Source organism: Polistes dominula, unplaced genomic scaffold, assembly GCF_049000335.1.
Source record: "Polistes dominula isolate Pdom_NZ unplaced genomic scaffold, Pdom_raw_medaka contig_15, whole genome shotgun sequence".
Taxonomy (NCBI): Eukaryota; Metazoa; Arthropoda; class Insecta; order Hymenoptera; family Vespidae; genus Polistes; species Polistes dominula.
Genome location: NW_028300915.1, coordinates 5,428,273 through 5,445,978, shown reverse-complemented (window position 1 = coordinate 5,445,978; position 17,706 = coordinate 5,428,273). Strand labels below are relative to the sequence as shown.

Genomic DNA, 17,706 nt, shown 5'->3' with positions numbered 1-17,706 from the left:
TTTTTTTGGTTGATAAACCAAATTGTTTTTAAAGTTTCTAGAATTCTAATCTTATACTTGTTCCTGTTTTCTTTTATTTCTTTTTTTTATTTTTTAAATTCTTATTTAAAAACTAATATTAATATTAATAACATACTATTTCGTAAAGAAAGCATAAATTGTGGTTAAATAATTTGTTTATTTAATATGATTGTAAATTATATTTTAAAAAATTACTAGTTTCTCGTTTTTATCATAGTATCTATCTTATCATTTTATAAAGACATTTAAGTTTTTAAGTTACATCTATGTGTTCATGGTTAACTTGTGGTTTCTTTTGACAAAACGTTAGTATTTCTTTTCCTGTTATGAATAAATTTCAGAACATATAAAAAGAGAATAGTTCTCATGAATAGGTTAATAGACATGAAAAAGTAGTTGCTATCGTTATTTCATATATTCAAGAACGAAGTAAAAATTAATAATTATTAAAAAGTTTTGAAAATTCGATTAATCGTAAAATAAGTTTTTTATCTTGCTTAAATAACAAATTAAACTTATGGTCTTATATCTTTGTTATAAAAATTGAAATTTTATATTTCATTTTTGCATAACTTGATTAAAAAAAATACTTTTAATTATCTTCAAGTTCTTATCTAATAGCCCAGTAAAAAAACAGCAGGTGTGAAGTGTCATAAGCATAATTATTGCGTTTATCTTTATAACTTAGAGAAAGAATAATGCATACTAAAATTTCGTTTATAATTATTATTAATTTTTATAATTTAAAGAAATATATCGATAGATGGTGTTTATTAACGATATAATAAACTGTTAGAAATGTTCTTTTTTTTACCGATCGTTCTCATAAACGTCACATTTACGTATTTTCTTTTAAAAAATATAGATGGCGGAGAGTGTCAAAAAAGTATGCATAGTCGGCGCAGGCGCAGCTGGTTTATGCGCAGCAAAACATTTGGCGGAAGATTCGAATTTTGAAATAATAGTATATGAACAAACCGGTGATGTTGGTGGTACTTGGGTATATAATCATAAAATCGGTTTAAACGAAAATGGTTTACCAATTCATTCAAGCATGTATCAAAATTTAAGGTTCGTTAAATGATTTTTTTACGTTTTATCATTGTTATTATACATTTTATCAATAAATAAGGAATAATTTTTTTAGAACGAATTTGCCTGCAAAAATCATGAATTTTCCTGATTACATGAGAATGGAAGCACAGGAACCATGCTGTGTATCTCATAACGAAGTTTTATCTTATTTGCGTAATTACATGGAACACTTTAAATTACTTAAGTACATACAGGTAATCGATTTAATATCATTTCCTTTTTAATGTACATTGAACTTTTTAAAAGCTTGAAATACTATAGTTATATAAACATTTATATATATATATATATATATATATATATATATATATATATATATATATATATAATTGCATTAGTTTTATGTAAAAGTTGAGAATATACGTCCAATTAAGTTGGATAATAGCAATGAAGAGAAATGGTTGGTACGTGTTAAACATTTAAAAACTCAACATACGGAGGAACATCGATACGATGCAGTTATGATTTGTAACGGGTATATTTTGTTTTCTTCGTTATTTGTATAAGACTTTTTTATAGGAACATTTAATCCTGAATTTTATTTATTTTTTTTAGACACTATTTCGAACCCTATATGCCTGTTATAAAAGGTATGGACACTTTTCCTGGTATAGTAATGCATAGTCATTCATATAGAAAACCGGAAGAATTTAAAGATAAAAAAGTATTAATTTTGGGTGCTGCCAGTTCTGGTATCGATATTGGAATTGATTTAGTTCAACATTCCTCTATCATTTACTTAAGTCATAATCAAGAAAGGTTTTTTAATTATCATTATTATATTTATTTTATAATAATAATAATAATAATTATTATTATTTTTATTAATTATTTTTTAATTATCATTATAATATATTTATTATATATATACACACACACGTATACATATAATTTTTTTTCTAATGTTTACACGTATAGATTCACGAGCGTATTTCCGTTTAACATGATCCAAGTTGTTGGAGTTGACAGATTGGAAGGAACGAAATGTTTTCTAAAAGATGGAACTTCCGTTACTATCGACGTCTTTCTTTATTGTACTGGATACCAATACAGTTTTCCTTTCTTAGATGAAAGTTGTGACGTCAGAGTCGATGATAATTATGTAACCCCATTATACAAGCATCTTATTAATATAGAACATCAAACAATGGCTATCGTTGGTATACCATCACAAATAGTACCCTTTCCTATGTTTCATATACAGGTATATTTATTTCTCTATAGATATTTCTTATTTTTATTATTTATTAAATAACAGTTTTGTCTGATTCTTTTTTAATTTAACATTTGAAATAAATATTATCGAATATAAATATATTGAAATAAAATTAAAGGAAGAATGTATAAAAGAGAAAATAATTTTTTTGTAGGTACAATATTTTTTAAATATTTTAAAAAATCGTTTTGTTTTACCTTCAAAATCTCAAATGCTCGAAGATTCAAAATTGAAAACCTTAAAAAAAAGACATGCACATAGAATGATGACCGAGCAATGGGAATATAACGATTCTTTGGCAAATACAGGTCAATTCAATCGACTTCCAGCATTTTATAAAGCTGGTTATAAGGCATGGCATTCGAAAAAAAGGGTAATCTTTTGCATTACAAAGATGCTAAATTTATCGTATCCGAGAATGGTAAAGATGTCGAAATTGTCTTACCTAATTAATAATATTAAATAATCGTAAAGTGATTAAACATTAAAGGACATTAATAACTTTGATATAAAGGGTGAGTTAGCTAATGTTAGTACCTAAAATATTTTTGTTGTTTTTAAAGATATATTAAATGTCTTGAAAAAAAGGTGAAAAATGGTGGTTCCATTAAAAAAAATGAAGGTGAATTTGATATATTTAAAAAATATGACATAAATGAAAAAATATTTGTAGCATCGAAAGAGTCCCATTGAACCGTGAACTTTTTTTTTAAGAAAAATTTGACTTATATTTAAAAACAACAAAGATTTTAAGGTACCAACGTTAGTTGGCTCACTCTGTATATATATATACTTATATGTGTATCAATAAATATATTGTTTAACATTATCGAAATAAATAATCGTATTTCGTAACATTGTCGTCATATTAATTTCGGTCTTAATGTTTTCCAATGTTATTTTTTATCCAATCACGAAGTAGAATAGCATCGGTATAAACACCCGGCTGATTTGGGCGTGCACATCCATCACCCCACGATGTCACAGCGATTAAAACATTATCCATATTGACCATTGGTCCACCTGAGTCACCCTAAGCGTAAACAATGTAATAAATCATATCATGATCATTCGAATATTTTTAATTAGGATTAAAATTATTGATTCTTACTTTACAAGCGTCATGTCCTCCCTCATTCAATCCATAACATACTTGAGTTTCAGTTATGTCAAAGCTACCTGAATAATCTTTTTTACATTTTTTTTCGATACCTTTGGTAGTATAACGTATTGCAATTCTTCGGAGAGAACCGGATCAAAGTTCTTGTAATTATAAATTATGATAAAAATGATGATTAAAAATATTTACTTATATATAAATGTATATATTAAGGAAATTTGTATTATTATTATAATAGTTTTCATTATTATTAGTTTTTTACCAAAAAGTATCCCCAACCAGCTACAAAGCCAAAATCACTAGAAGTCGATTCATTAAACGGTATCTTTAATGGCTGAGTAGTATTATCATATTTAAAAGGTGGGTGTATCTTTAGAATCGCGATATCATAATTGTTTGTATTCGGATCAAACTTTTTATGGTTAATTACTTTTACTACATTGTGAATGACACCACCTTTGTCTCTAAAAGAGGATCCGCTACGAACTGTGGAATCATTTATACGTCTAGCAACTCTACAAATCGGATATTTATTTCAGTATAAAGTTCTTCTTATTTTTTTTTTAATTTATTGTATTATTCAAACTTACACTTGGGCACAATGTGCTGCCGTTATAGCGAAATTCTCGTTAAGAATACCACTACCACATATGTGTTGGCCTCCCAACATGAGCGAGAGCTAAATAAAATTATTGGATTAATAAATCAATCTAATAAATTATTTTTTTTTATTTATATTTTGTTTGTTTGTTTGTAATAATTTTATTAAGTTTATTATATCTTACCATGTATGGAACGAACGTTATGTTTATATATGCGCCTCCAACGATCCTATTATTCGATGGTTGGAGAAACATTTTTTATTAATGGTATAAAATCGTAATACATACGAAAAGTTTGTTTCACAGATTGTACAACTTAATTTTTCTTGTGTTTCTTCTTTTTCTTCTTCTTCTTCTTATTATTATACAGTACTTTTTTATTCCATATTATAGAAACTGCGAACTAAAAGAAGCTAGGAAGTGGAAATACTCAGAATGTGAAAACGTTATTTACTTTATGGAAGTTTTGACGAATTTAAATAGTATTTTCAAGTATAGGCAAAATTTTTTAAAAAGTTTATCTTTTTTGCAATATATATATAATTATATATTTTCGGTAACGCTGCGATAAAATTACTAATTGTAAGTTAAATGTTATGAAATGAAAATGACGTTGCATTTTTTTCTAAAATGTGACCTTTGTTTGTAAGTAATTGTAAGTTTGTAACAATTTGTTTAGCACGATAATAATAATATAACAAAACAACTTGTAAGTTCGATAACGTGATATTACGTGCAATTAATGTGCATAATATTAAATATTTTTGATAAATACAAAAATTAAAAATTTTGAAACAATTGAAACTATAGCAATGTATAACAATTCTTTAGCATATTGGAAATTTATGTATCATTTTTACAATCTACGAATATAAATATTTCTTTTTTCATTAATTTAAAAAAAAAATAAATTGTATTGTTATAATCATTAACAAATTTTATCGTTTCTATATTCGACCAAAAGATGTCGGCTTGGGTTACGTTGAAATTGAATTGAAAGGTTAAAATATAAATTTTTAACATTGAAAATGAATTAATTAAAATAAATATTATTGAAGGAATAATTCAATATATTATGTATTGGAAATAATATAAATAATATGGTAATATATAAAATCTCTGAAATATAAATAAGATAGAAAAAAGGGAAGTATCTTTCAAAAAATTAGTGCAATCACTGTAATGTTAAAAAGAAAAATAGAACAAACAAATATTTTAAAGTACTTATTTTTCAGATATATATTACCAAATCATAATACTTATTAATAAATATTTAAATAGGAATAGGAAGGATTGTATAATGTTTAAGAAGAAGAAAAAGAAGAAGAAGAAAGAAGGAAGGAAGGATGATGGTAGTCGAGAGATGATATTTTAGTGTAAGTTTTGGTCGAAGGGTGGCGGTGATGTAGGCGAACCACCGTCGACGAAACTACCCCTCAGTCTGAAAGACACCGCGGAGCTTCGCGGACGCGCGCGCGCCCTTTCGTATGTGTGTGTGCTGTGTGCACGCGCGTGCGTGCGTGCGTACGTGTGGTGCGTGCGAAACAGGCTATAAGGGAAGAGAAAGAGAAGAAGAAGGGGAAGAAAAGAAAAGGGAAAGGATTAGTAAAGGGAATAGAAATAATTGGACAGTGCGTAGATAACGTGTAATTTTTTTTCTTTCTAAGACAATAGAGAAATAAAAGTATCTTTTCTGCGTTTGAGAAAAATCTTGTAGAAATGATAGAGATTAAACAGAGAAGGTTCTAATTCGCGAAGAATAACTAAATATCGTTGATTAGAAAGGAGAACAAAAAGGTGCGACGTTTATCGTGGCTTTTGAGTTGAGACAGAAAGAAATAGAAGAAAGAAAAAGAAGGAGAGGGAAAAAGAGGGTCAGAGTCAGCGATCTCTTTTGATTGTTTGCCAGGAACTCTTCCGAGTGACATAACGCGCGAGCATTCGCGAAGGAATTTCACGTTCGAGCTCGAATCTCCTTCAACGAGCTCTTTGTAAACGAAAACGAAAACGAAAGAGAGATAGAGGTAGATAGATAAATAGATAGATAGATAGAATAGTACGAAGAATGAACGGTGAAGGAAGAAAGAACATATTATTATATTGGTGAGATTCTCTCTCTCATCGATAGTAATTTTTGTTTCATTTCTTTCGAAAAATCTTTAGTTTTAGCTACACCTATCTCTTGTCTGCAGTTGTCCAATGAACAACCACTATTACCACGACCGAACAACTACATGCGTCGCGTAACCGCGTGGAATTGGCTACTAAGTTCGCGCGAGTGAATCGTGGCTGAGGATTGGTCACTCGTTAATCGTTGTCATTGTCATTGGTGCGCTTTCTCTTTTCTCCAATTATTAATTATTTTTGACGCGATCATAATACATATATAATTACGTATGAAATAAGGAAGAGAATTTCTTCGTTGATTTAGTTATCGAAACGATCAATTTCGTAGAAATCAAGAAGATCGACAGGTTTTTTCTACCAAAGTACGGGTGGACTTAGAAAAATCGAAGACGGACATGCGAAGACGAGAACAATGGTAAGTCCAATGAATTACTAGGGGGTTTAGGGTACGCCATTTTAACTTTCCTTACGTATATATTTGATAAAATAATTCTACACTTAACGTTCTTTTCATTTTATAATTATTATCAAATATCTCTCATATAACTATACTTTTCATCGATTTGCGTAGGCTAATCTTGTAAACGAAAATTACTTAGAAATCATCGTCGCTTACGGTCAACATTAAGTTGAGATTACGTGTTGCCAAGATCGTTGAAATTTGAAGTTCTTAGAATAGCGCCAAATGTTTTGCCGTTTTATACTCTTAACTATAAAAATTTCTATCCTTTGTCTTGATTTGATTATATTTTCGCACAAATGAAATTTCTCTACAAAATATATGAATTTTCTATTTTTTCTTTTTTTCAATCATCTTTATTGAGGGTATAGTTTTATAGAATATTAATGGCGTTCAACATTCTATCTCGAGATAATTTCGTCATATGAATTCAAAACGTCAAATAAGGAGCTGCGTAAAAGATATCGATCTTTGTACTACAAAGAGTCACGTTCGTTTTTTAATTAACATAAAATATTGTCATATATGCCAAGAGAAAATGTAAAGAGAAGAAGAAGATGAAGAAGAAGAAGAAGAAGAAGAAGAAGAAGAAGAAGAAGAAGAAGAAGAAGAAGAAGAAGTTAAGTTCCTAGCGTGCACAAAGTATTATTTTGAATTCATTTTATCATTATTTATCAAAGTGAAGATAGAACGCGTCGGAAGTACGAACTTTGTGTCGCAGCATTTGAAATTTATTATTTCTTTATTAATTCTTGCGAGAGAATGAAAAGAGAAGGAAAACCAGAAGAATAAAAAGAGAGAGAGAGAGAGAGAGAGAGAGAGAGAGAAAACAAGTTATAAAAATAAGAAAAATAATAAAAAAGAAATAAAAAGAATAAACGAGAGCTCACGCGACTTTAGGATCGATCCCTTTGCATTTGCTGAGTTAATGTATAACGTATATGTATTATACTTTTGAACGTATATGTGAAACCGTAATCCGATTGTCGCGAAGCAAGTCGAACATGTACACACGATTGTTACGAGCGTGTTAAAAGCGATTGGCTTATTATTTAAGTATAAATGAAGTTAGTTTAGCCGAACTGAATTGTTTCGATTCGATCTTCTTATTTCCCCATTTTAAAAATTACGATTAGTGTTATATTTTTCTCGTATACATACACACACACGCGAGCGCACATGCAATCGTATTCTCACATGTGTAAATATGTACTACACTTATATTTCGTAAAATCTTTTCTATACCGTTCCGTTTCACTTCGATCCAACATGCGTACTGGTCGTTCTATTTATTTCTGCCACGTTTTGGCAGTAAACTCAAAAGCATAGGCGTATGAATAAAATGAGTTTTTCGTTCTTGAATATATTTATTTCCTTTCTTCTTTCTCCTTTCTGAATCATTGGCATCGCGCAAGAAGTTAAAAAAAAAATAAATTAAGAACGTGAAGAGGATAGCTCTGTAACAATGTATTAATTTATTCATTTATTTATGTATTTATTTATTATTATTGTTTATTCTATTTGCGGCATACTCTCAGATTTTCATTCCATTTCGAGTAGACTAACACGAAGGTTAGTGCAATTTATTTACTACTTCCTTCTACGTAACAACTCGAGCAGATATTCGCTTGACACCATTCTTCGTTTATTCAATTATTTCGACGTTCTGCAAAACTCATTTGCACTTTGGTCGATAGTATGGCCTTCGTTCGATGCGTAAAATATTCATGTCGCTATCTATCTATATTTGTTTTACCATCCTTCTGATTGTTTATGCGTTTAATGTCCTTTATCAACGTGTCAAAAATATGTGTGTGCACTTGTGTGCGCGTTACACATTCATATATGATTATTATTATTGTTGTTATTGCTATTATTATTATCATTATTTAATGGTTCACTCGATTTTCTTTCATAATTGAACTTTAGTTTCACTTAGTACTTAGTACTTTTGTTTAATGATTTTTGTATGTTTCATTCATTTCTTCTTTGAGCTTAATTTTCTTTTATATACATTTTATCATCACGTAATAGGATTGTTCGTTTATTTTCAAAGATGATTCACTTTTAAGCGCATTGCAAGCTTTAGATAAGTACTTATGGCTTTTCTTCCGATTTAGCTCTCGTTAATTTAACATTTTTTTATCTCGTAACATTGTCAGATGCATCAATAAATCGATCCCCCTTCTTGTCTGTGTCTCTTTTTTTCTTTTTCTCCTTTTTCTCTTCTGAAAACATTTACAGAGTAGCTTATATTATATTTATTTATGCAGGGTGGGACAAAAGTTCCTAAGTGATTTAAAAAATCAATAATACTTATTTAAGACTTTTTAGGCTTGTAGTTAGACTCATAGTTTTATATTTTGCAAACTGATTGGAAAGTTTCGCAAAAAAGAATAATTGATTTTTTAAATCACCGTAGAATTTTCAACCAAGCTTATATTAGTTTTTATCATTTACACATGTTCTGTGTGTAAACTTTTTTTTGCCTTCTTTGGAAATTTCTCATTCTTTTGTTCGAAATAAAAAAATCGTCAAAAGAAGAGGAAGAGTTAGGAGAAACTTTTTGGTCTTTGACGAAATAGCGTCAAGAGTACGTGATCCACAGGATAATATTATATCTTAATCCTTCTAAAAACACATTGAGAAAAGTTATATAGCCAGACAAACCCTTATATGGTTGCTCACACTCATTGCGGTCACAATCTGGCACAAATGTTTCCCTTGGCAAGGTAATAATCCTTACACCATTTGAAGCTAAGTGGCGTTATGAAGACAAAGACGTTGAAGAGCTTTTTCGTTTATCTGTCAAATGAATTGACGTTTCAGAACACACTTCTCTTTTCTATGAAATTATTTGTATATTAATCATTCTTCATTCGTTTATTTATTTTCTTGTTTATTAACCCTTTATAACATCATGCAACTGCGAAGTGTATATATATTTTGAATATTATTTATGGTTTGTTTTATTTATTACGAAGTTGTACTTAGTATAATACAATGATAAAAACTATTGTAAATAATGTTATATATTAGTTATTATATTAATTTGTAATATGTACAATATTATTCTTCATCTAAATTTTTATGAAAATCATATTCGATATTTCTTTCAAATGTTAGTATATTTTATATTAGCAATTTGTAATATTTATATTTTCCGTCGCACATACATACATCTGAATTTTTATAATACTCACATTCGATACTTCTTTCAAATTTAAATTTGTTTTTCATTATAACATATTGTTAATAACTTTTATAAAATTTTCATTATATAATTTATTTGAGGATAGAAAAAATAATGTAACACAGGGTTTAACGATTCATCAATTATCCAAGCAAGCATTCGTATCAATGGATATTTTTCGTAGTTATTGCAGATGTTTAATTATCAAGGATATGTCGAAGATATTTATAAAGCATCGATTTTCTACTCGCTCACAAATCAACAGAATCTTTCGCATAATTCGTTTCGTGTCAACGTTGCTGATGGGAATGGTGGTTTGTTTATTTTTCGTATCTTCCGAGTAACAAGCATCAAATAAACGAACAAACGAAAGAACAAGTATAACACTCGGAACAATCATCACGTTGGTTTATTACAGTAGAATCTACCTTCGGATATCGTTGGACATAGTTCATCAGTTATAAAGGTTATAATTATTTAATATTAATAATAATTTAAAATTTAAATTAGATTATTCAATCATTATCAACAATTAAGCATTACGAGATTTTATGATTTACACCTATACATATTTATATACGTTTATACATAAATTTTATTAAAAATATTAGGGCCTTGAATAAGTTCTCGCTGTTTTTACAAAATAAAAATTTTATTTAAAATATAAGGAACGTTTTATATTTATATATTAAAATATAATAACGTTTTATTGAAAGTATTGCCCATCTAGAGACCACTTTCTTCCATCTTTCTGGCAGTATATGAATTCCGTGTTGGAAAAACGACATGTCTTTTGAGGCTATCCAAGAATCGACTCATTTTTTAACTTCTTCGTAAGAATGAAAACGCTGGTCAGCTAAGTCATGTGCCATCGAACGGAATAGGTGAAAATTGGAAGGGGCTATGTCAGGTGAATACGGCGGGTGGGGTAGCACTTCCCATCGAAACGTTTCCAGGTAGGTTTTCATTGGTTTTGTAACATGAGGCCGGGCGTTGTCATGTAACAAAATCACTTTGTCGTGTCTCTTCTCGAATAGCGGCCGTTTTTCTTTTAGGGCTCGACTCAAACGCATCAATTGAAGTCGATAGCGATCCCCCGTGATAGTCTCATTCGGTTTGAGCAGCTCATGATAAATTACACCCTGCTGATCCCACCAAATACAGAGAAGAAGCTTCGAACCATGGATATTTGGTTTTGCGGACGATGTTGATGCATGGCCAGGCTTACCCCATGATTTTCTACGCTTTAGATTATTATAGTGTATCCATTTTTTATCGCTAGTCACGATACGGTGCAAAAAAACCTTTTCTTTTCTGCCGTTGAAGCAGTAGTTCACACGTGACAAAACGCCGTACGATGTTTTTTGGCCTCAATTCATATGGCACCCAATGTCCTTGCTTCTGGATCATTTCTAACATTTTTAAACGTTTTGAAACAGTTGACTCGTCAACTTGTAATGTTTTTCCAAGTTCTGCTAGCGTCTGAGATCGGTCTTTATCAAGTAATTCCTCCAATTCTCTGTCTTGAAATTTTTTTGGTGCGCCAGAACGTTCTTTATCCTCAAGTTCAAAATTATTTTTTTTGAAGCGTCGAAACCAGTCTCTGCATGTCGTATCCGACAGAGCATTGTCACCATAAGTCTCAACAAGAATTCTATGTGCTTCAGCTGCCGATTTCTTTTGAATAAAGTAGTGCCAATAAAATTCCCCGCAAATACATTTTAGTTGGCACAAAAGTAGACATTTTCAAAAATAATAAAAAATTACTTTGTTTACACTAAAGTGAACTATCATACACTGAAATTTTAGGTTAGATACAGTACTTCCTTGCAAGTGCGTTACCATTCGAAATTTCAAGCACAGAGTACTGTTATTGCCATCTTTGATGGAACAGCGAGAACTTATTCAAGGTCTTATTAATTATTTACATCATCCAAATAATCAGGTTTTTATTTTGTTAAAAAATCCATAATTTAAGATGACAAAAAAATATATAACTCAATAATCTTATAGTATTATTTATATCAGTATTATTGTAGTATTCTATTATACTTAATATGCGTAACATAATTTTTGATATGAAGTTATAATTCATTTTGTTATGTATAGAATGAAATTTAAATGTAGGTAAAATAAAAATATTACATAGCGTTATAAAGAAATATATTTTACAAGTACAATCATACATTGATATATTTTGTTAAAAAAACTTCAAGTAATCATCATGTGTGATATAATACTTGATCTTCGTTGTCAGTTGAAGAAAATTACAGTATTTTCATGAAAATAAACTGACGTTCAATCGATCGCACAGCTAAATCTCTGAGAGAATTTCGTTAATAGTAATTGCAGGATGGTTAATGCGACGATATCGTTGCCATTTAAAAGCCATTACCTTACTCCATGGATATGCAAATGTACCTATGTATATGTTTAGTTGCATTATATGTAGTAAAAGGTGAGAGATATTGCATGGAAGGTATATGCATCATTTCGATTTTTTTTTATATATTTCTTACTTCTTTATTTCAATATAAATGTTAAAAGAAAGAAATAAAAAAATTGTTCACTAGTTAATTAAACATAATAGCCGATATCGTTACGCATTGTGTTTATTTACATAATATTGATTCAATTAAGAAAACGTAATTTGCTAATTAATTTGATAATTAGATTTCAAATCTATTGTTTGTTGAAATTAAAATAAGAGAGAGAAAAATATGATAAAAGTGAATAGCTTTCTGAATTAAGAACTTAAATAAATTTCTCTCTTATTCAGCATGAAAAGCAGCAAGATATAGAAAAATTTTCGTATAGGATAATAAACATACTTACTTAGAAAGAACTTTGATTCGCTTGTTTATCAATTAAGAAACTTTCGTGATGAAACAGAGACGATACATGGTCATCATTTTTCTCACATTTGCACAATTTACAGAATAAAATATAACATCAAAAAATTCATGATTAATTATAATTAATATCTTAACTTCTCATTATAATTTTGTTTAATAATTTTCTAAGACAATTTGAAAATTGTTAGAGTTTCGAACGAATAGTTTAGATGAGATCATTAGTAAGGAACACTGTTGGTAATGTCAACAACAGTGATAGCATCAGTAATATCAGCAACACTGGTAACAGCAATATTAGTAGATGCACTAGTATTCACAACATCGGTGTGTAACAGTTACAGCAGGACAGTGGACGATATTAGTTCACAGTAGAAACATCAGAGATATTAACAGCAGTAGCAGTAACAGCAGCAGGAGCAAAGTAGAAGTAGAATGTCATCCCTAATTTGGCGAACGTTGTGACTTCGTGTTTGACATAATTGGCAAGGAAATATATTCCGAGTGTTGACGTCACTGCCCGAGAAGTTGTTTATACTCAACTACCACGACTCATTTTTTACTATGTTTAACGACAAAGAAAAAAAAAAAAAAAAAAAAAAAAATATATATATATATATATATATATATATATATATATATATATATATATGTGTGTGTGTGTGTGTGTGTGTGTGTATGCACGCGTGTGTGTTAGTGTTTATGTATTTATAGATGAAAAATAAAATGTTAAAAAATTAGATAAAATGAAATAAATTTTATGTATTACATGTGTTTATATGCGTATATATATTTATATTATACGTTATAGTTTTAATGGAACATGTGCGTTAATGGCGATGCATAGTGCGGGGTCAAAAGTTCATTCGAAGCGAGTGACCGTGTGACTCCATATAATTCGCTAGAAAACTAAGAGATAAAATTCATCTAGGTTCTTTAGAAGGGTATTTTTCCTGTTTTCATATATATATATATATATATATGTATATTTTCATGTATATACATCTATGTATAAATATGCAAAAACTATGCATATATTTATTTTCTTCTAACAATGCGGATTTGTAGTAAACTACATAGGTAACGAACCTCATCCCTTTTGAGAGAAAATAGATATTTTTTTCGGGCCATGTGCTTGAAGACCTGAGCCTTTAGAAACTTTAACGAGATAATCGAATTTCATAGATCGATAGTTTTATATTCGCGATCCATTAGATTCGCGATCCATTCTTTCGTCTAGATATACCATATTTTCGATTTATTTTACTTAATGAGTTTTTCAATATTAAAATTGATATATACATATTATATAGATATGATATATATATACATATAAATATCTCAAGAATAAATGATCGGTTATATATATATATATATAATGAATATTTCTACACTATCATCTTTTCTTTAAATTAGCTTTATTATATATTAATATTCTTTTTTATAAATTCCATTTATGTAGATATATTACAGTTTGGCCTTCATCATTCTTTCCTAGCATCTATTATACACGTGTTGTGTGCATGGTTATGTATAATATAAATATATAAGTATATGTATGTATATACATAGGTATCCTACGTTTACAGGAGTGATCTAAAAATAAGTTATCGACTCGGTTTTATTGAAACGGCCGATTGTTTGTCTCCTCTTGGTTTTTCCTTGCAAGCGTATTTATCTCGTTTGACGAACTCTATTCATCGATCATACATGGTGATTTCTTTTAATCGTATGGGAAAATAAAATAGACGAATGAGATAGTTGATCCATGAAAATCATTAGAGAGAAAGAATTAAAGAGTGACCTTTATTTTGTCTTAATCTGGTAAACTATAGTAATAATAAAAAAAGTTTTTCTTCCTATTAAACATTTTATAGAAGAGGAGAACAAAATAATATAATTTATTTAACCCGCTAAAAGATAAATTCTTATCACGTGTGTTACTTTATCATAGAAATATATGTTAAACTTTCCATATTATCAGCCAAGAGCGATGACGCCTCTCATTCTTCTTCTTCTTTTTATTTTCTACAATCTAAAGGTTCTTTGCTGCTGCGGTAATCGTCGCGTTTGGCTTTCTTTCAAAAAGACTTCTATTAAGTCCCATCAAAGTCCATCTTACGTTAGTACTTCTAAAATTGGACCCACTTTCTTTCTGTTTTGTATACTCCTTTTGGCAAGTGTAACGTATTTAACAAGTAAAGTTAATTGTTACAGAAAAAAAATTCATATTACCCATATTTTATATATACTAACTCTTTTAGTAATTCCAATGTAAAAGGATTATTTGATAATATTTTATGTTAGTTGTTACGAACAAAATTCATATTACATGTGTTTTACTAACTTGTTTCATTCACACGATTCTCAATAGTGAAGAATTGTTTTATCATATTTCGAAGGATGTAGTACAACATCGAGAAAACATTAAACATACAGAGAACCATTTTCCATGGAACTATCGTTACCATAAAATCGTTGAAGATAAACCTATGTGACTAGTGGGAATCTTGGAAATAACCGTTGGCAAGCATTTTCGATACCTCCCGGGGCCATACTGAACATAAAACTTCATATTTAACCTACTTGCGATTCTACGTCTTTCTACTGTGAATTTTTTCCTTTTTCTTTATCTTTTTGGAACGTTTATCAGTTTTTCTTTTACAAATAAATCTTTGACTAAAACGGGACAGTACATTTAGTAGGTTGATGTGTATTGATGGGAAAAAGAAAAATTCGTTGTTTTAATTAATCAATTATTCGAGATTTACAAATTATCAGATTTGACTTTTAATTAAACCAAATAAAGATTATTTCATTAGTTTTCTGAATTGATCAGCTGTATATTGTCCCATTGATAACATTCAAACTCTATATACGTTCGAATGATTCAATCGTGAGATAATCAAGTGATAAAGAGCCCGGATATAACTTGAACAAACGTTTCCGATAACATTATAACACGGTTCGAATGATTCCCGATCGTTTATTAACAGCTTCCAGGTTTTAATATGATTTGATCTTTTTTTATTGATGAAATTCTTGAAACGATCTTAAGATCGTAGACCTTTGCTGTTGTTTATTTCTGATATGAATTGGATTAACTATTTCAATTGTACTTATCGAATAAATTAATAGAACATTTATTAGGGAATGCAATTTCAGTTCAAGAAATCGAGTTAGTAAATTAGAACAGATTTGAAAATAACCCTTGGTTGAGGTATGACTTTTATGAGGAAACAAAAATCGAATCATTTGATATTTCCCTTTATTATTAATAGATATATGAATTGAAATTATACAAGTAAAAACTTTGATATATGATGTAAATATGAAGTATCGTTTATTCGTTTATCTGGATAGAATATGCATAAAGACGTAGATTTATTGAAACGTGTTGCAAAACTCAAAAGCCATTTGGAGGATCAAATACGCCAGTGAAGCAGTTTTCGATAGTACAGTATATATTTCTTTCGTTTCTAATACTTTTTTAACATTGAACGTAAATCCATTCCTATGAAGAGATACGAGTAAAAAAATAAAAGAAAAATAAAAGAAGAAAAAAAGGGAAGTTAAAAAAACAAGGTAAAAGACCAAAAAGCTTTTTTGGTCTTATGTAAAAGGGCATACGTTGGAAAAGCCCAGTGAAAAAGATGAAATGAGAGCACCAGCACTAGCAGCAGCAGCAGCAGCAGCAACACTACTTTCCCTTCCAATCGATTGACTTCCTTCCTTTGCTCTTTCCTGAACCGAGCCAATCGACAGAAGCGATTGAAACGCAATGTGAGACGTATATATAGTCTGATACTCACTTTCTATAAACCATATATCTCATTTCGATTTTTTATCCATCACAGAATTCTATTCTTTTGTGGTAGAATAAATAAAATGAATTGGTGGACTCAAGGGTAATACAAATTTAACTATAATTTTAACATTTATGCATTTATTTTGATTGCTAGTAACACATACATTTAGGAAGTACTTAAAACTCTTGTCCTACAATTAATACTATTACTACTAGTAATAATAATAGTAGTAGTAGTAGTAGTAGTAATATTACAAGAGTTATCTAGTACTAGTCTGTTTGACATGAAAATAATAAGAAAAAAACAAATAAGAAAAATATTATTGGTCGATCGATACTTTGTCGGTTCAGTATTGAATTTAAGGTTTGAGTTTGGAATCGATCCAGTCACGGAAAGCAGCAACTTCGGTATAAACTCCTGGAAATCCTTTCTTCGCACATCCGTTACCCCAAGATACGATACCAGCCAATCGACCTTCGATAGCAAGAGGACCACCAGAGTCACCTTGGCAAGCGTCTTTGCCACCTTGTGGATAAGCGGCACAGATTTGTCCAGCTGGAACACCGCCGAATGAAGAATAAGCTTCATTGCAGTCTACTTTAGAAATCATTGGAATATTGACGATCTTAAGAGTTTCCGAAGTTGAACCCCCTTGATAGATTGCACCCCAACCAGTGATCGTAGCTTTTACTCCAGGAACAGATTCTTCGTTAAACTCGAACAAGGAAATTGGCTGACGTTTTGCATCCAATTCGAATGGGGTTGCTACACGAATTAAGGCAACGTCGTTTTCTGGAATACCATTCATGTTGGTCCTGTAGTTCTCGTGTCTGATGATCTCTGCTACCTGTTAAATTCATATTAAGTTTAAAAGATGTCAAATGTCTATCGTGAAGAAATATTGATTGATTAAGTTTCTCTTTTCATGTTTTTAATAAACATACCTTGTGTTGACTACCTCCTGAACTCTTTGTGGTTGTTCCAGCACGTACAACCATCGAGTCCGCCGAATATATTATACAATGTCCTGCGGTAAGCACCCAGTCTTTAGCAATGATGCTACCACCGCAAAAACCAAAACCGTATGCTTGTAGAGAAACTTGGTAAGGTACTTCTTCGATTTCAACATCTTCACCACCGACGATACGACCGTTTGGAGTGTAAGGATTTAAAGCTAGCTGCCTTGGAATAGGATCCGCTATAACATTTGA

At 29.9% G+C, this 17,706-nt stretch overlaps 4 protein-coding genes and 1 long non-coding RNA gene across 31 annotated transcripts in view; 2 read left to right on the top strand and 3 right to left on the bottom strand.

Moving 5' to 3' along the window:
* Positions 1–12: 12 nt before the first annotated feature.
* Positions 13–3,187, top strand: LOC107070471 (uncharacterized). The gene is given in 8 exon segments (XM_015328717.2): positions 13–661; positions 887–1,092; positions 1,169–1,310; positions 1,455–1,591; positions 1,672–1,875; positions 2,035–2,320; positions 2,487–2,694; positions 2,697–3,187. Coding segments are annotated over 7 exon segments (1,272 nt in total). The 5' UTR covers positions 13–661; the 3' UTR covers positions 2,786–3,187.
* LOC107070492 (trypsin-4) lies at positions 3,126–9,555 on the bottom strand. Its single transcript, XM_015328758.2, is given in 7 exon segments — positions 3,126–3,365; positions 3,444–3,535; positions 3,538–3,595; positions 3,715–3,967; positions 4,043–4,131; positions 4,238–4,467; positions 7,887–9,555. Coding segments are annotated over 6 exon segments (717 nt in total). The 5' UTR covers positions 4,310–4,467; positions 7,887–9,555; the 3' UTR covers positions 3,126–3,212.
* pHCl-1 (pH-sensitive chloride channel 1) overlaps positions 5,449–17,706 on the top strand; it is a 95,694-nt gene continuing 83,436 nt past the window's right edge. For 5 of the 26 annotated variants that reach the window (XM_089170506.1, XM_089170504.1, XM_089170501.1 and 2 more), the window contains exon 1: positions 5,482–6,596. The gene's annotated coding sequence lies outside the window, so the exon portion shown is untranslated. Of the gene's footprint in view, positions 6,597–17,706 lie in introns of all 26 variants that reach the window. The other 21 variants (XM_089170502.1, XM_089170509.1, XM_089170508.1 and 18 more) reach the window with 15 other exon arrangements.
* LOC149033196 (uncharacterized) lies at positions 11,261–13,267 on the bottom strand. Its single transcript, XR_016175985.1, has 2 exons — positions 12,670–13,267; positions 11,261–12,255 (listed from the first exon to the last, which is right to left on the bottom strand). It is a non-coding gene; the product is annotated as an uncharacterized LOC149033196 (long non-coding RNA).
* The window catches only part of LOC107070485 (trypsin-1), a 31,367-nt gene continuing 27,926 nt past the window's right edge, over positions 14,266–17,706 (bottom strand). For both annotated transcript variants that reach the window (XM_015328745.2, XM_089170521.1), the window contains 2 exons: positions 17,440–17,693; positions 14,266–17,342 (listed from right to left, as the gene is read on the bottom strand). In XM_015328745.2, coding sequence (XP_015184231.1) covers positions 16,854–17,342; positions 17,440–17,693 — 743 coding nt within the window. In that variant the 3' untranslated portion in view covers positions 14,266–16,853. The remainder of the gene's footprint in view (positions 17,343–17,439; positions 17,694–17,706) is intronic.